Raw genomic sequence first — 24,957 nt, 5'->3', positions numbered from 1 at the left:
TTTCTAGGCACACCGAGACATACCACTAACCTCTCAAGCCAGTTGGAATCTCAGAATACCTTTACATTAAGATGAAGACATTTTGAAAGAATAATACTTGCTGCAATCAGCATTTTACTAAGAAAACAATGTATATTGTTCAACAGTAAGTACAATGGCTTGTTTCAGATGCTTTGAGAGAAGGACAGGCGGTAAATATTTTTATTAACATGTAAAAGCATACCTTTCAGCCTCTTAATGTAAGGCTTATGGACAAAGCCAAAAATAATTGGTGGGGTAGGTTTGAAAATAGGGACAATTTTTAGATATTGCTCAGAAATATTGCTCATATAGCTGAGAAAATTGCTAGAACAACAGATTTTGTACTAGTATGTATTTTCTGAGGGATATGGAGTCTGAAATTCAAATGCCTGCCATTGTTTATTATTATTTAGTGACGTCAGTCTTCATGTTGGTATCCCACAATTTCATTGGAGTGCGTGTGATTACATGATTCTATATGCAAATTTTATGTTAATCAGTGACCTGATCTTTGACCAGTTGTACCTAGTTTTCACGGGCCTTTGGTCAGATGTTTGATGCTTCCAGGTTAAGAGGTATGTAACTAACAAATGAAAAAAAAAGAAAAAGGAAACAGTGGCTCAGCAATACTAATTCCAAGATCCTCAGTGGCTCAGCTGTAGTGAATAACATCCCCAAATACATCCAGACAGAAATATTTCCCACTTCCTGTTCCCACAACGTAGGCTAGATATTGGCAAAGACTTACTCCTCCCATAGCTAAAATATGCTTTCCTTGCAAATTGCCTCCTACTCAAGAAAGAACTCCTCTCTACTTTAAACCATATCCAGTAACATCTGCAGCTGTATAATACTGTTCCCCAGGAGAAAACACCACTGTAACACCCTTGGAGCGGTAACTGTCTACCCGTCCCCAAAGAATCATCCTCCTACTTGATTCATTGATCTTTAAAATTATCAACATTTAATCATCCCTGTACTTTGCTAGCAGACTCTCAGAAAGACAGCCTAGATACAGTCACAGACCCTCTATTCCTCTGACCCCATTCTTGTTAGCAGTATACCACACTAAAGCAGACTGAACATACCTTTTCCATCGTGCCCCCCCCCCCAGAATTTGGGAATATATTCCCAAAGAAATATGCAGCACCATCTGCTCTCCTAAATTCCGGAAGCAACTAAAAGCATATCTGTTTAAACAACTTAAATCTAACTGCTTCAGTTCACTAAAGGAAATGTCTCATAGACATTAAAAGCTCAGGACACTAGCATCTTCAGCCAAAATTAACAAAGCTCTCTTTCAAATTTTTTATGGGAGTCTACTGTTGTACATATCCACATTTTTAAATACCTTATAATTAACAATGTATTATTCTTCATAGAGATAACATTGTATCACTCTACAAATCCACTTTTCATGTGCATATGATTTGTTTGCAGTTATTTGGTACTGTTTGTTTTTCTTATAAATATATATATCCGTTTGTTTTTACTGAGTAATTCTACACCTGGGATGAACCTAAAAATGGTTCACATGCATGATGCATCAGTGTTCAACCCCAGTTAACAAATACATACATACAGAAACAATCAAATGTAAATAAATAAATAAATATTCTTAATTGCCTATAACCAAACTACCTGTTTTGCTGGCTGTGGGTTCCTCTCCACTTACAAACACATTGCATGATGAGGCTTAACAGTCCATATTCTATGCTATAATGTTCTTTACATCATTCAGATTCCTGTACAGGCAATGATACCCTGATCGGTAATTTAATGACCTGGTGTCAGCTTCTAGGCACTTCAGATCTCCAAGTATACAGGAGCTGGAAATTCTTATAACACCATCAAAACAAAAAGAAAAGTCCATCAACTAACAGCTACCAGGATTACTGAATAGCTTACCTACGAGCATTAGGAAAACTAGTAAATTTTTATGACTGAGCCATGTCAGGTGAACTATCCTGTGGTTGTACACACTGCATTTATAAACAGAAACATGTCCGGTACAAAGACTTTTATCTCTGCATCAGTTACCTGCAATTTAATCCGTATGTTTAAGGCTTGTACAGTTTTTTAAAAAGCAATGCTGGTGCTCACAACATTCACTGGAGACAGGGATAAGGTCATATAGAAATCTTAGAATAACAGCCAGTCAGCATGATGCAAGCTGCTAATTGTTGGTGGTGGTGGTAGGGGGGGTCATATAGTTCTGTTTCCATACATCTTGTATGAATGTGATAGGTACTTTTTAATTTTTTACACACAAGCATCCATTATGATGATTTCCTACTTGAAAGGAAAAACAACTGCTGTTGGGGGAAGCTCATTATCTGATTATCCAGCGATTCCTTGTTGGTCCAGATGCAGTGAAAAGAGCACAGAATGCAGGCAGTACTACATTACTGTGTTCAATCCCTTACATGAGATGATGGTTTCCTTTCCTGTTCAGTTGTTAAAGCAATACTCAGTTAATGTTTTTTGCAGCATTTGTAATGGTTTCTACAGCATTTGGTTAGTTGTCTGCATTTAGCTGCATAGGTTCATAGGTTGGTACTAGGCTATCGGCCCTAGGGCCTGTACAAGCCTAACCATAACAATTCCCTGGCTATTTCTTCCCACACTGTTTACTTCCCTGGACCCCTGTCTGGCAGGGCGACTGACGTTATCCCCGAGGTGAATTTCCTTTCTCCCATCCAATCATCAAGGTTCCTTTTGAAAAGGGCCAAAGAGGCACTCTGCTTGACATGTTTGGGCAGTCTATTAATGCAGTCTGCAATAAGTGCAAAGCTACTGTTTATTTAACTGCTCCACGTTAACATTCATATGGAATATTTGATATGTACCTTTTGTTTAAAATGTGTGGCTCAATAACAAACAAGGACAGCATTTTACAGTGTTTTTCTCTTGGCCCTTTTTCCATGTATGTATCTTGTGACATTCTGATTGTGAGCTGGTCATTGATAATTATCTGTGTCTTAACAGGTACAGATGTTTGAATTGGCTTTGGTCATTGTCTTCTTTTTCATAAGTGCCTTATGGTGGTAACTTTGATTATATGAAATTTTTAGTGAGAGCTATTTGAGTGTTATTTGCAGTGCACTGATGCATTGAGTGCTTTTCTTCCCAGGTTCCCTCTAAAAATAGGCCTTAACCCAAAAGAAGACATGGTCAACAAAATACAAATAACAATTGGTTGTTGCATATGACATTTGCAGTCTGTATTATTAATTAACATGAACTGTTTGAATCAAATAGATTGCTGTCAGTGGTTTGTTTTTATAGGCTGTCAGTTTACTTATTTGCTTTACCTGAGCTGTAAAGTCATAGATATTAATGCTGCCTTTTTATTTTTATGTCATCTCTCCCTCCCTCCTGTAGGCGCTAGAAAAATACCCCAACACCCCTATGAGCCATAAGGAAATTTTGCATGTAATTCAAAAAGAAGGTTTGAAGGAAATAAGGTAAGTCTTATGTTAAACCAAAGTGAAGCATTTAGTATTCCTGACTGACTCTTAATGCATTACTCACATTTACTGTCTGGTAGAGAGTTGGCAACCAAGTTATTATTTTTAGTCAGTTTTATAAACGTTCATGTGTTTAAAGGTGTGGTTAAGTAATTTAGCAACATCTTGACAAAAAAAAAATAATAAAACGTAAATTTAAAATTTCTAAATAGTCATTCACATTCAGTCAAAATGTAGTATTTGCATGAAAAAGTCAATTTTCCGTATTGTATGGACTTGATCCTGTTTTTAATTTATTTAAGCAAAGCAGGTTTTAATTTTGAGGAGCTGCAGTGCAGTATGTGACTGCTGAAGCCCTGGTTCTACTTCACTACATAATCATAGGGGGTTACTAGGCTATCCACCAGGAGGTCATTTCAAGCCTAGCCATTTCATCCCAATGTAATACCAATGATACTGTAGTCAACACGTAAGACTGTATTTAGTAATGACTGCCCATGTCCAGGAGGATTGTGGGCGCTATCAGTCACTTTCAGCCACAGGAGGCCTCATTACCCCTTCATTTTGGCTACTTTATTGACTATTTCGCTTAGATGGCAGACTGCTGTCAAAAGAGCTTAGCAGTAGGTGAAACGTAGTCCTAGATAAAGGACTTCATGGCACCCACACCCCTGTTGCACACTGGTTTACTAATTGCACCACCTACTGCCCTCTATTGTACACATCTTGGCCTCCCAAAACCGTCCAGACAGAATACGTCTTTCATACAATTTATACTTTGTCTTACTCTGCAGATTTTTCCTTCATCCTTTTAACACAACCTAACTGACCAAGAGTGCACTATAATTACTGTGGAGGAAGCACCTGAATCAAAGTGGGTTTCTGAGGCCATGGATTTCTAGATGCTTTGTGGTCTATTTTTGAGCTTTTTTCAACCTTCTGAACCAGGGATGGCCTGAACAAAAGTGTCGAGTAAGGAAAGAATTTGAATGGAGCAAATAAGTTTAATGCTTATTATTCAATGCTAACAAAATATCAGTTCCCATTAAACCAAAAAGACAAAGTCTTACAAGAATATATAAATCAAATCTGGGAAAAGTGCTTGAATCCCTAACACCCCCCCCTTCCAAAAAAAGACAATCATCATCTACATAAACCCTCTGGTGTTAGACTGGTACGAAAGCTAAAGAACGTATGGTTGCAGGCGTATATTTCAAGATTTTGCGTAGTGTGTGTGTGTGTGTGTGTGTGTGTGTGTGTGTGTGTGTGTGTGTGTGTGTGTGTGTGTGTGTGTGTGTGTACATATATGTATATAAATGCAAATGACACAGCACTCAAACAGAAGCTATAATTAACCTTAGTATACAAAACACTCTCCAAAAAACACCGGGAAAAGCCGAAAGACACAACAACTCTCCAAAAAACATATACACAAACCAGGTTTCCCTCCTCAGAGGAGCTTCTCCAGTGCTTGCTTACACAATGTGACAATAATCTTTTATAACTTCTCTGTATGACTTGCATGGTGAGCATACATGTGACATATGTCGTCTATAAATTCCAAAGGCTTTGGTATACTAGCAGAACATTGGCAAGAGATCACTTACATAAAGAATATTGCAACAGTGATATGGAAGGACATCATGAATGAATGGCAGATACGTGCAGAACAGGTACTTGTAAATGTACCTAAGTAGAATGTGTGAGAGTTGTTCAGTAGTACCACCAATGTCTGACTTGACTGACATCTGTAATATACACTTATGCAGTTAACCAAATAATGTGCCCCATCCCTAAATTGTCACAAGTGGAGCAGTAAGCATATAAACAAACCAAATGAAAATGTAATCCTTTTCTACACACTACACATTGTTCATTTCTTCTCCTCACACAGTAGAGGTGTCCATTTCTCAGGTTGGTGGCACCACTGTCAGTGACTGAGTGTGAACCTGAAGGGAAGAAATGGTCTCAGGGCTCTTACCAAAAGAAACAAATGAGTCAGTAGTGAGGTTATGAGGAGGCTTGATCTTCAAGTGTGTGTGTGTGTGTGTGTGTGTGTGTGTGTGTGTGTGTGTGTGTGTTTGTGTATGTATACATAGAGTGGTCTCATGGTACTCTTTTACTCAGGATTATATGTTGCTACTGGTTGGTTTTTGTGGAAACCATTCTTAATAATATATATAATTTGAAGGTGAATATTACAAATAGAGCAGGGATGTGACTGTGGAGCCTGCATGTACCCTCATTTTTGCTAAACGTGCTATGGCACTGGGAGAGAAGTACACTTTTTAACAGTAGGTTCATATCATGATATAGTTAAAATATCTTAGTTATATCTTTGTTTCATGAGTTGGTGATGGCAAAGAAGTATATACAAGTTTTTTCAGTTTCTTGGTACATCTACATATTTTTTTAAAATTTACCATGTTATGTTGTCCTATCTTGCCTTAATTCTTACTGGTTGGGCTTGGAACTGATCCTCGGTTCCGACTCGGACGCATTCTAAAGCACAGAGTCATCCACTTGGCCCGTGGCTGAAAATCCTATCCCATTATGCACTAGAATGCTTCCTCCAATCTCATTTGCCGTGAATCACCTGAATCAAAGTGGGTTTCTGAGGCCATGGATTTCTAGATGCTTTGTGGTCTATTTTTGAGCTTTTTTCAACCTTCTGATCCAGTGATGGCCTGAACAAAAGTGCCGAGTAAGGAAAGAATTTGAATGGAACAAATAAGTTTAATGCTTATTATTCGACGCTAACAAAATATCAGTTCCCATTAAACCAAAAAGACAAAGTCTTACAAGGATATATAAATCAAATCTGGGAAAAGTGCTTGAATCCCTAACACTCCCCCCTTCCAAAAAAAGACAATCATCTTCTGTATAAACCCTCTGGTGTTAGACTGGTACGAAAGCTAAAAAACGTTTGGTTGCAGGCATATATTTCAAGATTTTGCTGTGTGTGTGTGTGTGTGTGTGTGTGTGTGTGTGTGTGTGTGTGTGTGTGTGTGTGTGTGTGCATGTGTGCGTGTGTGTGCGTGTGTGTGTGTGTGTGTGTGTGTGTGTGTGTATACATATATGTATATAAATGCAAATGACACAGCACTCAAACAGAAGCTATAATTAACCTTAGTATACTTTAATATACAAAACACTCTCCAAAAAACACTGGGAAAAGCTGAAAGACACAACAACAACTCTCCAAAAAACATATACACAAACCAGGTTTCCCTCCTCAGAGGAGCTTCTTCAGTGCTTGCTTACACAATGTGACAATCATCTTTTATAACTTCTTTGTACGACTTGCATGGTGAGCATACATGTGACATATGTCGTCTATAAATTCCAAAGGCTTTGGTATACTAGCAGAACATTGGCAGGAGATCACTTACATAAAGAATATTGCAACAGTGATATGGAAGGACATCATGAATGAATGGCAGATACGTGCAGAACAGGTACTTGTAAATGTACCTAAGTAGAATGTGTGAGAGTTGTTCAGCAGTGCCACCATTATCTGACTTGACTGACATCTGTAATATACAATTATGCAGTTAACCAAATAACGTGCCCCATCCCTAAATTGTCACAAGTGGAGCAGTAAGCATATAAACAAACCGAATGAAAATGTAATCCTTTTCTACACACTACACATTGTTCATTTCTTCTCCTCACACAGTAGAGGTGTCCATTTCTCAGGTTGGTGGCACCACTGTCAGTGACTGAGTGTGAACCTGAAGGGAAGAAATGGTCTCAGGGCTCTTGCCAAAAGAAACAAATGAGTCAGTAGTGAGGTTATGAGGAGGCTTGATCTTCAAGTGTATGTGTGTGTGTTTGTGTATGTATACATAGAGTGGTCCCATGGTACTCTTTTACTAAGGATTATATGTTGTTACTGGTTGGTTTTAGTGGAAACCATTCTTAAAAATATATATATAATTTGAAGGTGAATATTACAAATAGAGCAGGGATGTGACTGTGGAGCCTACATGTACCCTCATTTTTGCTAAAAGTGCTATGGCACTGGGAGAGAAGTACACTTTTTAACAGTAGGTTCATATCATGATATAGTTGAAATATCTTAGTTATATCTTTGTTTCATGGGTTGGTGATGGCGAAGAAGTATATACATTTTTTTCAGTTTCTTGATACATCTACATATTTTTTTGAAATTTACCATGTTATGTTGTCCTATTTTGCCTTAATTCTTACTGGTTGGACTTGGAACTGATCCTCGGTTCCAACTCGGACGCATTCTAAAGCACAGAGTCTTCCACTTGGCCCGTGGCTGAAAATCCTATCCCATGATGCACTAGAATGCCTCCTCAGATCTCATTTGCCGTGAAGCAAGTCAAAGGTCTAAAGGTCTCCATTTTGGCTGTGGCTAAGTCTTATGCTTTTTCAAATCATTTTCTATTTTTTCCCTGTTAAATTTTTATCAGTATGTATATAATAGTGATAGTAATTCTGTAGTCTAGTCGAATAGTCTAATTTGTTGACTTTTATTATATTAAACCGCTTGGTTGCTGCTTGTTTTTTTTTTTTTTTTTTTTTTTTTAAACCATTGTTTCTCGTCAGGCCTTTCTCCCTATCCCATTTGTCGTAGAGTGTAACTTCATTTTTTCTGTTACATTGCTGTTGTTGTGTGTTGTACCCAGAGGTGTTGGTCAGTTTCAGTTAGAGGGCTAATCCCTTCCTGGTGTCCTATAACAAGTGTATCCATTTGAGTTAGAGGAATACTAGCCCATTTAAGTTAGAGAGCAACCTAGTCTTCCTCCCTTGTGTTTTTTCTCTTAGTGCGCTTTTTAATAATTCCTTTTATTATCATGTGCTGTGGTTAGAAATATATATTCGTAATTTTTTCTTAGTGTGCTGTAATTTAGATTTATTAGTGAGTGTTGGGCTTTAACATTTATGTAGATTTATTGCTGTTCTTGTTAAAGATAGTGTTTAAGGAACAGAAAGAAGCTAAACCATCTGGTTTTAAAAAAATGCCAGAAATGTTCTCAGAAGATGTCCTTGACTGATGGACACATGGTGTGTATCTAGTGTCTTGGTGCCATGCACCTACAGGAATCTTGCAGTATCTGCCACTCATTCAGCTTGAGTTTTGCTAGAGAGAAGGAACAAATTGATTGTAAAGGGGCTTTTAAACGTGCCTTTCTCAGAAGCCTTGGAAAGTCAAACAACTTCCAGCAAGCCTAAATCTCCTCCTTCTAAATCTGACAGATCTACCAAAAGGTCATCATCTTCATCCTCAGGCCATTTGGAGCCTGCCAAAAAAGTTTATAAATCGTCTCACTCGGATCCGAAAGAACATGGATCCGATAAGTCTTCATCCTTGGCTCCTAAGTTTTCGGAACCGATGGAGAAACAATTTTGGAGACAGTCTCCTGAAGTGACACCGGTCTCCCTGACGGTGAGATCACCGATACTACAGAGAGTTACCTCACTGACCCCTTCCTCTTGGTCCTCCAGAACCTTATTGGATGATGATGTGGATAGGGTGGTGCGAAGGTTACTGCAGTCACCGTTGCTGGCCAAAATTCTGTCAGCTCCATCCCATTCGGATCCAGAGCCAGTGAAGATTTTTTCATCAACTACGATTCCTCCTCTGAGCCAACCTGGAACATCAGAGCAGGAATGTCTGAAACTGATCATGATAGAACCATTGGTGCCAAGACCTACCATCAGGATTTCGGAACCATCTTCTACACTGACATTCTTGGTGCCGTCCGGGATATCTAGGGGCCGAAGCTCTCCGACTGGGTCAGTGGCCAGGTTTACCCCTTGGTCCCTCAGCACAGGTGAGCTGTGTGCCTACATCAGCTTCGGAGCCAGCTTCCTTGGTTCCGGGGATTTCCTCTGCCTCCTCGGAGCCGGAGGGATCCTCTGATCAGGGGAGAGGGGCTTTTGAGCTGATGAGGAGTGTGCTGTTCTCCCACACAGCTCTACACAAAGGTTCTGGAATTCTTCCCCCAAAGGCACTGGCTTCTGTCTCTGCACCACCCCAACCACAGACTAGCAGAGATCCTGGGCCTCAGGATACCCCATCGGGTAAACTTCCATCTTCCTAAACCTCTCCAGAATACCCTTCTGGAGTGTGCACCCGGAAGAGGCTTTGCAAGAGGAAGCATATTGACTCCCTGGATGAGTGTCTTACATCTGACACTGACCTTGAGGAATCAGAAGGGTCCCCACGGTCACCGTCTGAGGACATATCCTTGCAGATATCCTAGAGATCCTTAAGCAGAGAGGTGGCTGGAAGTCCATCAACCCTTCTGAGGAGGGGGCATTGTATTTGAAAGCCTTCTGATCTTAGCCTTCATCCTCCTGTGTATCTCCACCTTTCGACGAACTCATGGAACTAGTTAGTCGAAAGGTGTATGAATCTCTAGACACAGTGGAACCAGTCCCTTGGAGGCCTAACAAATTTATTACAGCCCCAGATGACAAACAATTTCTTTCTAAGGGCATTCCTGTGGATGCTATGGTTGTGGCAACAGCCACCAAGAAGGAACTGGCTGAAACATCCTCATCTGTCCATCCACCTAACAAAGAGTCTCGTGTGATGGACAGATATGGGAAGTGCGTCTTTTCTTCAGTGGCCTTTGCCCTCAGATCACTGAATTGCTTGGCACACTTCAAAAGGGTACAGAGAGATCTCCTGAAGGAGCTAGGAGATGCTCTTCAAGGTTCATTAGCTGCAGGGGTTTCAGATAAGGTGACCTGTCAGATATCCACCTTAACTTCTGTAGTGAATTCCTCCATGAGACTCATCTCCTATGCAGCAGATGGAGTGAGTAGAGCAGCGGGTTCGGGAGTTTCCCTAAGGAAACAGTCTTGGATGCGGTTGTGTAACTTTGCGGAACCTTTTAAATTTACCCTTGTCAACGCCCCTTTCGATGGTTCCTCAGTCTTTGGACCGAAAGTTAAAGATACACTCACCAGATGTGAGTAAGAAGGAAAAACTCTTTCTGCCATTGGAGTACGTTTTTACGTACCCTCGAGACCGTATCGTAAGGGTACGAAGGGGGGGGGGGGGGATGTGGTTCAAAAAATTCCCAGGGAGTTTTCCAAGACCCACAAGGTGAACTTTCCCCAGTGGCAGGGGGGGAGGTAATAATGGCAGACGCCGCACTCATGGCAGAGGGCATCTGCAGAACCAGGGCGACCATTATTCCTTTCGCAGTAGGTGGTAGGCCCTTCTAGTGCTCCTGAAGGGAGGCCCGCCTGCCCACCTTTGGAGGCAGTCGGGTGTTATTTATCTTTGTACCCGGAAGCCTGTTGAGAAATAAGAGACAGATGGGTACAAAGCATAATATCCAGAGGCTACTCCATACCCTTTTCCCTTCCCATCCCAATCACAAAAAATATCCCAGACGTTCCATCCAGTCAAAAGGATCAAGCAACCGTAGAGATTCAAAAGTTGCTAGACAAAAGAGTCATCCAAAGATTCCCCACATATCAAATAGGATCCGGAACATACTCAAGATTCTTTTTAGTGCCAAAAAGAACAGGGGACTGGAGACCCATCTTGCATCTCAGCAAATTAAATGAATCTGTAAAGAAAACCAAGTTCCGGATGGTGACATTGCAGTCGATTCTTCCCTTTTTAGAGAAAGGCAATTGGATGTGCTCTGTAGACCTCTAGGAAGCGTGCTACCACATAAAAATGGACAGGCCATCACGGAGTCATTTGCACTTCCGGCTGGGAGCCAGTCTCTACCAGTTTCGAATGCTGCCCTTTGGTCTCACTACAGCCCCCAGAGTATTCACCAAATGTGTGGCAGTGGTTACGGCTCACTTGAGGCATCTAGGATTCCAAGTGTTTCCATATTTAGATGACTGGCTCCTAACTGCCACCACCAAGCATCTACTTCAAGCAAGGAACACCACCTTACAACTCTGTTCACACTTGGGGATTACTATAAATTCAGAAAAATCTGCCTTTTTGCCATCGCAACATATTGTCTGTATAGGAGGACACCTAGACACAGTCTCTATGATGGCAGGATTGCCGATGGAAAGAGTTTTGTTATGGTAAAGACTAGGGTAATACCAAAAATAGTGCTTCAAGTCCTGGGAACCATGGCAGCAGTGATAACTTTAGATATTCATCGTGTTTCACTGTTGCAGTCATTACAATTGGGGTTATCCTGCTGGCAGGCTACCCGCAGTCGGCCCGAATTCCAAAGTCTAGGTCTGATGGAACGAGTAGGGCAGTGGGTACAGGAGTTGCTCTTAGGAGGCACTCCTGGATGTGCTTGTGTTCCTTCGCGGAGCCCTTCAAGTCATCCTTTATGAATACCCCTTTTGATAGCTTGACCCTTTTCGGGCCCGAATTAAGGAAACTTTGACCAGGTGTGAACAGGAGGGAAAGGCTATCTACCATCAGAGTCCATTTTTCCACCCTACCAGACCCTATCCCAAGGGTCAAAGGGGAGGGAACATGTGGTTCCGAAAAGCCCAAGGAGCCTTTCTGGACGCAGGTGGTGAACCCCCCTCCAAGGGGTAGAGGAGGGGGCAATAATTGAAGATGCCGCCCTTGTGGCAGAGGGGGTCTGCAAAACCACGGCGACAGAGATCACTTCTTTGGAAAGCCCTACCAGCGTTTCTAAAGGGAGGTCCGACTGTCCTGCTCTGGAGGCAGTCAATGGTCGCTTATCTTTGTACCCAGACACTTGGCTCAAAAATAACAAACGACAACTGGGTACAAAGTATCATTTCTAGAGGATACTTCATTCCATTTGCCACACCCCCTCCACCAATAAGAAACATCCCGGACGTTCCACCCAGTTACAGAAAACAAGCAACAGTAGAGGTCCAAACGTTGCTGAGAAAAAGAGTCATCCAACCAGTCCCAGCAGACCAGACAGAATCCAGAACTTACTCAAGATTCTTTTTAATTCCAAAAAAGACAGGGGACTGGAGACCTATATTGGACCTATATTGGACCTCAGCAGGCTAAACAAATCTGGCAAGAAAGAGAAGTTTCGGATGGTCACGCTTCAGTCGATACGTCCCTTCTTGCGGAGAGACAATTGGATGTGCTCGATAGATCTCCAGGATGCGTACTACCACATAAAAATGGCCAGGCCATCCATGGATTATCTGCTCTTCCGGCTGGCAGCCAATCATTACCATTTTCGAGCCCTGCCCTTTGGTCTCACTACAGCCCCCAGAGTGTTCACCAAATGTATGGCAGCGGTCACGGCTCACCTGAGACATTTAAGATTCCAGGTGTTTCCATACCTAGATGATTGTCTCCTTACCGCCACTACCAGACATCAACTTATTCAAGCCAGGGAATCCACTCTATCACTCTGCAGTCAGCTGGGCATTACAATAAACTCAGAAAAATCTGTCTTGTCGCCATTGCAGCATATCGTCTTTATCGGAGCAGAACTGGACACCACCACCACCACGTTAAAACTGGGTCTATATTAGAGCACCGAACATTCAAAATGTTGAGTGTTCTAATATCGAACCCTATGAATCAAAAATTTAAAACATCGAACATTCAGAACAGCAAATTTTTTCCTAGGGAAAAAACTTTGCTGATCCAAAACACATACACACAACACAAGTACACCAAACAAACAGCAATCCACACACATACACGTAAACTCTTACACCTAACCCAACACTAAACTATACATACACCACTAACTATCCACTTACCTTAACCCAAACCCTAACCCTAAGGTCCATCACTATCGCACAGTCACCTCACCCGCGCCCTAACCCTACCTCACCTACCCTGCCCTAACCCTCACGTCCACACAATTGCACACTTACCTGACCCGTTCCCTAACCCTAACTCACCTAACCCGCCCTAACCCTCACGTCCACACAATCGCACACTTACCTGAACCCGACCTGTAACTTTCGACCACAGAGCTGAAAATACTGAAGCAACAGAAACGGAAAACCAAATTCTTTCCCTAGGAAAAAATTTGGTTTTCTGTTTCTTCGATATTTTCAGCGGGTCGATATTAGAACACTCGACATTTTGAACATTCAGTGTTCTAATATAGATCTTTAAAGTTTCCAAAAGAAAGAGTCTTATTACTCCGTCAGCAGGTCCGCATTCTAATTTCCAAAAACAAGGCTCCAGCTTCAGAAGTTCTAAAATTGTTAGGTATGATGGCAGCAGCAGTGCTGGCCATACCACTGGGTCGCATGCACATGCGGATGCTGCAACGGCTGTTGTTCACTCAATGGTCTTACCAAGAGCTTCCCATGTCTCACCTGATAATGATCACAAACTCCTGCAAAAAGGATCGTCAGTGGTGGTTGACCTCACTTCATGTCATGATAGGACGTCCCATTGTTTTACCCCCACCAGCAGCCAAGGACACTTCCCTGATAGGGATTTTCAGGGAAAGACAGCCCAAGGCACATGGACTAATGAAGAGACACACCTGCATATCAATGTCTTAGAGATGAGAGCAGTACTTTTGGCATTGCAGTACTTCCAGGACTTTCTTCCTCTGGGTACGATTGCGATTCAGATAGACAACATGTCAGTGGTCTGGTACTTGAACAAACAAGGAGGAACCAGGTCATGTCCCCTTTGTCGCAAGGCCCTAGGAGTATGGCAGTGGGCTATATCCACCCAGCGCTTTCTGTTAGCAATGCACATCACGGGGAAATCCATCATGATAGCAGACAGGCTGAGCAGAGCAATTTTGTTGCCTCATGAGTGGTCCCTCAAGAAAGAAATAGCGGACAGGATATGGGGCCAGCCTTGCTGTGACCTTTTTGCCAGTCACATGAACATGAAATGTAGAAGCTACTTTGCTCTGATTCCCCCTCCGTGAGAAGCCCCAAGGGATGCACTTGTTCATGATTGGCCCCCGGGTCTCCTCTATGCATTCCCACCAGTCCCAATGATACTCAAGGTATTACAGAAAGCAAAAGCCCCGGGAAGGACCATCATTCTAATAGCCCCTCATTGGCCTCGTCAGATTTGGTTCCCCTTGCTTCGACTTCATCTTTTGGAGGACCCCTGGATTTTGGACCCAGTTCCAGACCTTCTGACTCACTTGTTGGGGGAACTTCATCCCTCTTTGCAGTCCCAGAAGCTGACAGCTTGGCTGCTCCAATTCCCATCATAGCCAGGTTCCATAACATTTCCAATGAGATGAAGCAAATTCTCTTATCCTCTCATAAATCCTCTACGAGGAAGCTATACCTAAGCATATGGAAAAAAAATTCTATATGGGCCTCTAAAACAATATTGATCCTTACCAAGCCCCTATGACCTCTATACTAGAGTTCTTGACCATGATCTTCAATAAAGGAGCTGCAGCAGCAAAAGTCCGTGTTCAACTTGCTGCCATTTCTAACTTTCATCTTGGATTCGAGGGACTGAATATTATGTCACACAAATTATCCAAAGCCTTTCTCAATGGGACCTTTCATATCAGACCACCTGTGAAATCCCCCTATTCCCCATGGAATCTAAATTTTATGCTTTCCCGCATTATCCTTCCTCCATTTGAACCAGCTTCTTCATGTGACCTCAAATTTCTGTCATGGAAAACTATCTTTTTAGTGGCTGTTACTTCTGCCCGCAGAGTGACAGAGCTTCAGGCCTTGTCCATTAAACCTCCTTACTTGATTTTCCATGCTGACAGAGTCTCACATTGAAAAAGCCTTCTTTTTTGCCTAAGATTTTCACTGAAACTAATCTTAACCAAATTATTGATTTGCCAGTTTTCTTCCCCAATCACTCCAACAATCTAGAAAACATGCTGTACAAGCGTGATGTTCACAGACAGCTCAAATTTTATTTGTATGGAACAAAAGATTTCAGGAAATCAGATCAGCTTTTTGTTTCCTTTTCAGACTCTAGGAAAGGTATGCCAGTGGCTAAAACAACTCTGTCTAAATGGTTATCTGATTGTATATCACCTTTGCTTATTTAGCTGCCAATATGCCCCTACAGCATAAAATGAAAGCTCACTCATCCAGATCAGTTTCTACATATTCTGCTTTTTCTGCCAGACTTCCTATTGATAACATTTATGCAGCAGCCACTTGGTCAAAACCTCATACCTTTATCACTCATTACAAAGTTGACAAGGCCTCTAGGGACAGGGCCTCCTTTGGATCCACGGTCCTGAAAAATATACTCCCATGAGCCACCTGAGATAGATGGTGCTTGGGACCCTACCCATCAGTAAGAATGAACAGCGAGATAGAACATCTTCACATAAAGAAGTTTTGTACTTACCATAACGTTCCATGTGAGTTGTTCATCTCGCCTTTATTCTTACGTCCCCCCATCCTACACCCTCCTAGGCTTTTAGAAGACCAAGGTGCTGGATCCATCCTGGTTGCTCAACCCTTCTATACCTTCTTTTTGGGAGTGATAGAATGACATATGGTATTGTTATATGCAGCAAACAAGATATGAGTTAACTCTGGATGCATTATGGGATAGGGACTTGGCCTCGAGCTATTTGAAGACCTCGAGCTTTGTAGTAGGCCAAACCCATCAGTAAGAATGAAGGTGAGATGAACAACTCATATGGAACGTTATGGTAAGTACAGAACTTCATTTTCTCTTTTTTTCATATTTGTAGGCCTTTTTTTCTGGAACTTTGTGTACTTACGTGCTACCTCCCAGTCTTCTGATAGTTTTCTTCCTGCTCCATTTGCCTTCACTATGCTTGGGCTGTCTCTGGTACCCTACCCTACCCCCATTCCCACCCATTCCCATTTTCCTTAAATTTATTTTCCTTTAGCCACACCTCCTTCTTAAATCCAACCAATTAAAATGCGCCCATTTCCTAGACTCGACTTCCTTCCACTTAACACCTTCCCCACCAATCAACATGGCCCACTCCATTTTACACACTCTATTCTTATCCCTTACTGTACTACTGCTAGCACTTCTAATACAATTCCCATCATTCTACCTGAAAATTAACATTCACCAAACGCACTTCAACAACTAGTTCCCATTAAACCCAATTTGATAGCTACTCTGAAATTAATCCCAGCCTCTTTTATATATCTCCACTACCTGTTCGATTCTCAGCTAGAGCGTCTTCTGTGTGGAGACATGCGTGAATGGGCGGACCTTCGTTGAAGGTTTTGCGTCAGGGCTGGCAACTCGGCACCTAAAAATCTACTGCCAGTCATTAGCGGAACGGAGTTCCGCTGTGATGTCCCCTAACCGGGACAAGCCGAAAGACACAACAACTGTGCTCTAAAATACACATCCTCCGTACAAACTATTCTATTCACAACTCAAGCTAAATCTACCCCCGTTAACACATTTTGTTAGCTCCAACTAACCATCTTTACTCATCAACTGTCATTTATTTTCCTGACATTAGTCCTGTGTGGTGACATCCATCCCAACCCCAATCCCCTATCTTAACAAATCCCACTAAATGCTTAAAATAACTACATATAACTACCATAAATCTTCAAAGTGTCTGTATTAAAACCTCTGCCTGCATACCTGGTTAGATTAAAATAAAACAGACATCCTAGTTATTACTGGGATGTGGCTAAAGTAACAAAAAGGACACAGAATTTCTCCCTCCTAACTACAGCATAATTAGGTTTGATAGAACCAACAAGAAAGGAGGTGGTTGTCATTTTATTCCCTAATACTCTTAACATATTCCCATTTTGTGTTCACATCCCCCTGAAATCTTGGTCTCCTTCCTAAAAGTCATCAACTCCAAAAGGATCTGCATTATAGCCCTGTACATACCCCCCAGGAAATAACATACCTCTTCTAGAAGAAATATTATCCTGAGAATCCGACACCATAAAAAACAAAACTATAATCCTAGACAATGTCAATATTAACTGGTTTAATATTTCTTCAGAAACTCATTCCACCAGTATTAACCTGCAAGCATCTTCATCTCCTACTTTGTATAGCTAATATCACAGCAACATTCTCTCAATCTCTCACCATTACCAACTTCCCAAGCAATACTCCTCACTCTGAGCATACACAGCCCTAGCCTGCTCTTTCTACTATAAATACATTAGGCCAGACTACTCAATGTTCCCATACCCTTGCTTACACCAGTACAATCTTAACTCAATTCCTTGCCAGAATTCAAACTTTCTAATGTTCCTACAACATCCATAAAAAACTTTCTTCTGAAGCTGAAGGCCAGCTCAAATGCAGTAGACGGCATACCTGCAGAATACTTAAAAATCGCTGCAGACACTATTGCTTACCCCATTAGCATTCTCATAAATAGATCCATCAAAGAATACTATGTCCCCAGCCCCTGGAAAAAAACACACATACTACCTCTCCATAAAGCGGGTACCGCAGCAGATATTTCCAACTTCCACCATATAGCTATTCTATCCCCCATCTCCAAACTGCTATTCCTTCTCAAAAATCAAATCCTTTCTGAAACTCAGCGTGGTTTCAGACCAGGACATAGTACTTCAACTGCACTAATATCCTTTATGGATATAGTTAATAAAGCCCATGACTCAGGGAATATTGTCTCCACTTTATTTCTTGATTTATCTAAAGTCTTTGATAATGTCTCTCTCTCTCTCACTCCTCCTTTCCCAACTTTCTAGTATTGGGGTATTTACTCCATCACAAAACTGGTTCAAAAGCTATCTCTCTGATAGAGGACGTTACACTCTATATCCCCATGTATTCATAACCCACCGTTGTCCCCCACGGCTACATATTAGGACCACTACTGTTTAATATTTTCATCAACAATCTCCACCTAACAACCCAACAATGGTCTCTAGTTCAGTATGTAGATGACTCTACTATAATCTGCTCTTCCAAAAATTCAACTCAGCTACAGTAATTACTCAATCTGCATTTACCGCTGTAGAGACTTGGCTCCACAATAACCACCTGTCTTAAAACCCAAATAAAACCAAGCTCATAATGTTCACCCCAAAGAAAAACACTCTCACTAACAAATCTCGGTTCTACATATTATCTCTAAACAATGCTAAAATTAAATTAGTCACCCAAACCAAACTGTTAGGTGTTACATTTGACGAAAACCAAACATTTGACCTACACATACAAAATAACATCAGCAAGACTCACAAAAAACTAGGACCACTTTACAGACATAAACATTTCCTCTCCCTCCCTACAAAACAAGTACTTGCTTCCTCTTGTCTACTTCCTTCTCTAGTCTATGACGTCCCATTACTAACCAACCTCCAGTCTACCTTCAAATTTGCTACAGCAAGATAGCCAAATTTGCAACAAACCACCACTCCACCCACCACTACATATCTCTTAAAGCATTAAATTGGCTTAAATTCCCACACTATCTTACTTATCTCCAGTTAACTACCAGACGCAAAATACTTACTGAACCACAGAATTGCCCTACCCTAAAATCCTTATTTTCCCACTGTAATCCCAATAGGTCCCTAAGATCAGAAAACCAACACCTCCTTCAAATTCAGAAAACTAAAGTACCCGCAGATCAGCTACTATACTCCTGGGTAATAGCTAAAACCTGGAACAACCTTCCCCCAGTCATTCACTCAACTCTATGTACTGCCTCCTTCAAAACTATCCTACGTACTCACCTTCACTCCAACTGGAGCTGTAACTGCACTAAGCCTCTTGCTGGCATTACCTAAATCTTAGCGCCTTCCAACCACCCTGTTTTTCTCCTTGTACTCACATATTTCATTTACTACTAATGACCTTCTCTCCCGACCTCCATCTCGATCATTCCTACACTTCTAACCTCTACTGTTACCACACATGACTTCATTTACATGTTCCTTCCCATACTCTTCCTTTCATTTTCTTTCATGTACTATTACTGCTGCAACTTCACTGCTGTAGGCTCTCCATGTCTTCCCCAGTTCTAACTCAATTGTCTTCTAAATGCTACTACTATGTCAGCTGTAGTTGTACTACATTATAATTAGTTTTATGTGTGTGTATTAACTGTGAGTGTGTGTGTGTGTGTGTGTGTGTGTGTATATATATATATATATATATATATATATATATATATATATATATGTATATAAAATCATCTTTTATATTCACCCATACTACCACATCAGCTATAGTTGTACCACATTGTAATTATTTTTATTAGATGTGTATCAAGTGTTTGTATATATTCTAAATCTACTTTTGTTTTAAGATTTTTTTTTTCTCCATTTGTGCTGTATATACTCAAAAGGTGTGCCTTACGATGTACTAAAGATCCTATTTGTGATTTATGTGGAGCTTTTCTCCCATGGCTTCCACTGAAAATGGACTCTGCGTAGCCCAGTGGACTTTACGGGTAAACAAATGCCAATAAATAAATGCTATCGTGTTTAAGTATTTAAGGAAGTAATGCTGTATTTTATGGATGAGTTCTGATGAAGTTTCACATCCATGAGAGGATCAAAAGGGCTTAAATGGACTTATTAAAGTTCTGTTTGTTTGATGTGTTGTGACTGACATTTTATTGGTTTTTAGTTCAGTTTTACATTGGTGTGTTTTTTTGTTGCTTTTTTTTTTTTGTTTGTTTTTTGCTCATACATACATATATATCTGTGTGTGTGAGTGTGTGTGTGTGTATTGTATATATTCTGTACTTTGTATGTATTTTTGTTTTATGCCTGTACACTGGGTTATGGCTGAAAATGGTTTCCGGTCATTCTACCTGTAAGATTAACAAGCAAACAAAAATATATATGAAAATAAAAGAAATCAAAATGTGAAAAATACAGAGTAATTAAAATATGTATGATCACGTAAAATCACATCATAGTAAATCATAATAAAAATGCAAACTGTGTACTGCTGTTCCAGTCACTGTCTTGAAATGTGATCTGTTTAATTGCATCTAGACTAAAGCCATTGCTGTAAATTATTTAGCTTTTTATATGGAAAATAAAATATATTTATAATTCTTGTTATTCCTATATGTAACTTAGCTTTAATGAAGCTCTGACAAGGGTGAAAGTGTTCATATCTTGTTTTAAATTAATAAAACTGTGATTTAAACAAGCAATACCAGCTTGAATCCTATTTTATTACTTTTAATAAGAATACAAAGGGATCTATGGCACTGAACTTACTTTAGAAGTTTTGCCAATGGTCTATTTTAATAATTCATATGGTGATATCAAGAGTAATCATTCCTGTACAATTAATTTTACCTTCTTTTGTTTTGATCTTCCTTAAGGAAAGTGTTTGCTACCCTTAAGGTTGTAAAAGTACATTTCCTTGTTACTAGGCTACGTTGTGTCTCTCTTCCCCTGTATGTGTGTTTATATATATATATATATATATATATATATATATATATGTGTGTGTGTGTATGTATATATATATATATATATATATATATATATATATATATATATATATATGGTTCCACTTCATATCATCGAATTTCATTTCATCGAATTTGAAAACATCCAGAACAAATCGTCGAAAACCCAAATCGATGAAAACCCATATCATCGAATCTCAAATCATTGAAAACTAAAAAGCAACTAGAAATAACATACCAGACACTAGTTACTACATTTATGCAGGGGGGGCAAGCCCTCCTGCACCCCCCATGTTGGGGGGGTTCTGCCCCCCACACCCCCAGTAATTAAATATACCAACTCCAAGGTTGCACTAAAGTGGGGTTAGGAAATTACATTTTCCCCCCACTGTAGTGCAACCTTGGAGTTGGTATATTTATTTACGGGGGGTGTGGGGGGTGGAGCTCCCCACATGGGGGGTACAGGGGGGCTTGCTCCCCTGCAGAAATGCAGTACTAACTCTGTGGAATGTTATTTCTAGTTGCTTTCTAGTTTTCAATGATTTGAGATTCGATGATATGGGTTTTCGATGATTTGGGTTTTCGAAGATTTGGTCTCGATGTTTTGTGCTTCGATGAAATGAAATTTGATGATATGAAGTGGAACCATATATATATATATATATATATATATATATATATATGTATATATATATATATATATATATATGTATGCATATTTATATATATAATAATTTGTCTTATTTTTTAAAGCCTGCATGCTTACAAAAGCACCTGTTTGCAGCTTAAGCCAAAGGTAGTAATGTAGACACTCACCCTTGTAAAATAAGAGAGAAAATATCTTTATTTTGCATATAATATAATCAGTGCTCCTTTACACCCCAGCCTATTCCTGATCACGGCATATGAACATAAAACTGGATTTTGTTTATCCCTTTTTCTCTTGTTATACTATAAAATGTACAACTAAAAAAAGTACTTTTTTACTTCAGTATTTTTAACATGTACAACAGTCACTGAAAAAAACTCCCTCAATATTTAAAATACCCCTGACTACACACTGACTATACACTGCTGTTTTGCTGTATATAACATGCAGCTTATATCATGAAATGTTTTGTCAAGTACTAATAAGAGTAAAAATTTACAGTCCACAATATACATTTTACATTTGTGAAATATGGCTGTACAAGAGAAAGTAGAAATAATGAACGTTTTTGAATTTGTTAAACTGTACTTCATGTCATTATTGTTTGGAAGGACACTAAGGGAAAGGGAAGAGGAAAGAAAAAGGTAACTAGGAGTAAAACAATTTTTGTTTTTAACAGTACTTCTGTAAAACCTTTCATGATATAAAATGCCTGTTATATAGTAAAGCATTTTAGTTATTGTTGTATGTGATACAGACACTAAAGTAAACAGATGCCTTTTTCCTTTCTTTCTTTTTTTAGTATTAAGAAATGTAGGCATTATGCTAAAAAAGAAAAAAAGTCTAGACAAAAATATGTTTGAGTTAATAGGCTGTAATTTTGTGTTGTTCAGGTGGGGAAATGGGGCAAAAGTACACGTATCATAATATATGTAGATCTGATATGTTTTATCTTATGTTTGTATACGTGAATGTCTGGATTAAGATCCTTAGCTTAATCTAATAACAAGTTTTACATGGAAACAAGCAAATAAGAGAGCACTGAATGTAATGAAGTTTTCCTTTAGCAATACATGTTTCAGCATGTCTTTAGAATCCTGCAGCTGAGGGCTACATTTTTTCTTATGTTTTTTTGGAGACAAAATTATTATAGGGCAATAAAAATCCAAAGCACTGGTTTCTTCATGGCTAAAAGTTAATGTTTTCTGAAAACATGCAAGTTGTTTTTCACATCTGGGAAGGGAATAAAGACAAAAAAGAACAGACACCAGTTAGTGTAAATAGTAGCATAAGCAGTAACATTTGTCTTAGGTTAGATAAGGTCTGTGTTTGCAGCTGTCTATTTGGGACAGTTGTCCCTATTAGGAGGGTTAAACTTCATTATTGGAAGATGTGTATAGTTTTGTGTGTTATGTTAGCAGGTTATTGCTGTATTCTGGAGCTATAGTTGTTTTTTTATTTGATGGTTTTCATTAAAACAGTCTTGTGAAGTGTGGCATAAGTTCAAATGGAGTTAAGGAAAAACAAACTGTATAAAGTATCAACCTGCCAAACATTAGAAGGTGCATGTATTCCACAAGCTGGAAATAGACATTTAAAAATTCTGTCATATATAAATATATAATAGGTGGGAATAATGACTTCTTATCATAACTCACCACTTGAAACTGCAATACAGTTCAACTCTTATTTATAGATAGTGTAGCATCTCTAAGGGTTCCTCAACATCTAATCCAATCCCAACCACTTATCACTACATCCACATTCACCTTCAGACCTGTCACCACATCCTGTATAAAACTGCTCTTAAGCAAAATTAAACTGTGCTCTTCTTCAGCTGATAACCTTCCAAGTAAGTACCTAACAATAGCATTGCCTACCCTGTCGCAGTCCTTATAAATAGGTCTGTCCAGGAATTTTACTTTCCCTGTCTGGAAAAAGTCACACATGATCCCTCTGCACAAAGGAGGAAATTCAACAGACATTAATGACTTTAGACGTATAGCAATTTTATCTCCTCTTGCCAAAATACTTAAAAAAACATATTCAAATTCAAAAGCAATTGCTAGACTATCTCCTGCAGGAAGAAGTCATATCCCCTACACAGCATGGCTTCCATCCTTTCCAAAGTACTAGCACTGCCCTTCTAACTTATGTAGATGCTGTCAGTAAAGCTAGAGATAGCTTTCTCTATTATTCTTCTATTGTTACTCTTCCTTATTTCTAGACTTGTCTAAAGCTTTCAACAGTTTGTCACAGCAAACTCCTACTTCAGTTGTTCTCACTAGGTCTATCTCAGCCCACTCTTCTGCGGTTCAAAAGCTACCTGTCCAATAGGTATCAGTCAGTAAAATGGCACTTTTCACCACCACCCTCTATACTTCCACAAAACACACCACCCTAATATAATATGCAGATGATTCCACTCTCATTTGCACGTCTGACAACATGGTACACCTCCAGAAAAATTACTCAGGAAGCTTTAACAGCTACTTAAACATGGCTTTGTAACTCACAACTCATGCTCCACCCAGAATACCAAACTACTGCTTTTTCCCCCAATTCCCTCTCTCATGAAAAAACAAAATTTAAACTCCTGTCTCTTTTTTTTTTTCAAAACAGGTTTATTGTTTTAACATATAAGAGAAATATCATAACAATTTTATACAAGTAATTAAAAATAGGTATTATTATAATATTCAACAAAACAACTAAAGTATTTACAAAGACATCCACTACAATCAGATCAATTAATTAAACTAAAATACCATGCTATTGAAATTAAAATTTTTTTAACAAATTTTGTAAATTATCCCATACAATAAAATAAGATGTTTTTCTATTTGTTCTAGTCCTAATTGTGTTTATTTCCATATGGCACACTATATTCATAACATTTTTAAATTCATTGAATGAAGGAGGTGTATCTGAAATCCAATTTCTAGTTATTATTTTCCTAGCCACTGCTAGAATAGACCATAACAAGGGAAGCTTAACCTTTTAACACTTTGAGGTACAGGTGTGTTGAATAATATAAGAGATTTAGAAATAATGAAATTATCTGTAAAAAGAGCCTGCAAAAATTCATTAATTGACTTCCAGTATTCTTTCAATTTTATACAGTCATAAAACATATGAGCCCAGTCAGCATTAATTTCTACATTACATCTCTTACATGGATTATCTTTATTATAAGGGCATTTTTATAAGCCAGCCATTTAGTTATGTGGCTTTGCCACTTGCTTTGGATTTGAGACAAAACTATATAAAACTATTTGTGCTGCCTCTCTGTCTTGAGCAGTCGCTGAAAAGTAATCCTGTAATCTGCTGCAATCTCCCATCCATTGCATTGGTCAAGATTCCTCTTGAACAAGACCAGAGGTGCTCCTCTCATGTACGGGAGTTTTGTTCCACAGCATGAGAGTCTCTGGGTGATGAATCTGTCCCACTCGTTCTTCTATATTTATAACCGTGTCAAGGTTTAAGTCTCCCGCCCTTGTTATTTTATTCATCATCAAAGGTGTATAAAAAGATCTATGTA

The 24,957-nt window shown here is 39.5% G+C and overlaps 1 protein-coding gene across 1 annotated transcript in view; it reads left to right on the top strand.

Annotated features, from left to right (window-relative positions):
* ASXL2 (ASXL transcriptional regulator 2) overlaps window positions 1-24,957 on the top strand; it is a 2,483,396-nt gene that overhangs the window by 500,668 nt on the left and 1,957,771 nt on the right. Inside the window, exon 2 of the mRNA XM_044062884.1 lies at window positions 3,406-3,488. Coding sequence (XP_043918819.1) covers window positions 3,406-3,488 — 83 coding nt within the window. The remainder of the gene's footprint in view (window positions 1-3,405; window positions 3,489-24,957) is intronic.

This window comes from Protopterus annectens, chromosome 2.part1, assembly GCF_019279795.1.
Source record: "Protopterus annectens isolate FY-2018-M chromosome 2.part1, PAN1.0, whole genome shotgun sequence".
NCBI lineage: Eukaryota > Metazoa > Chordata > Ceratodontiformes > Protopteridae > Protopterus > Protopterus annectens.
The sequence above is the reverse complement of the archived record's forward strand: the minus strand, read 5'-3'. Positions and strand labels throughout refer to the sequence as shown.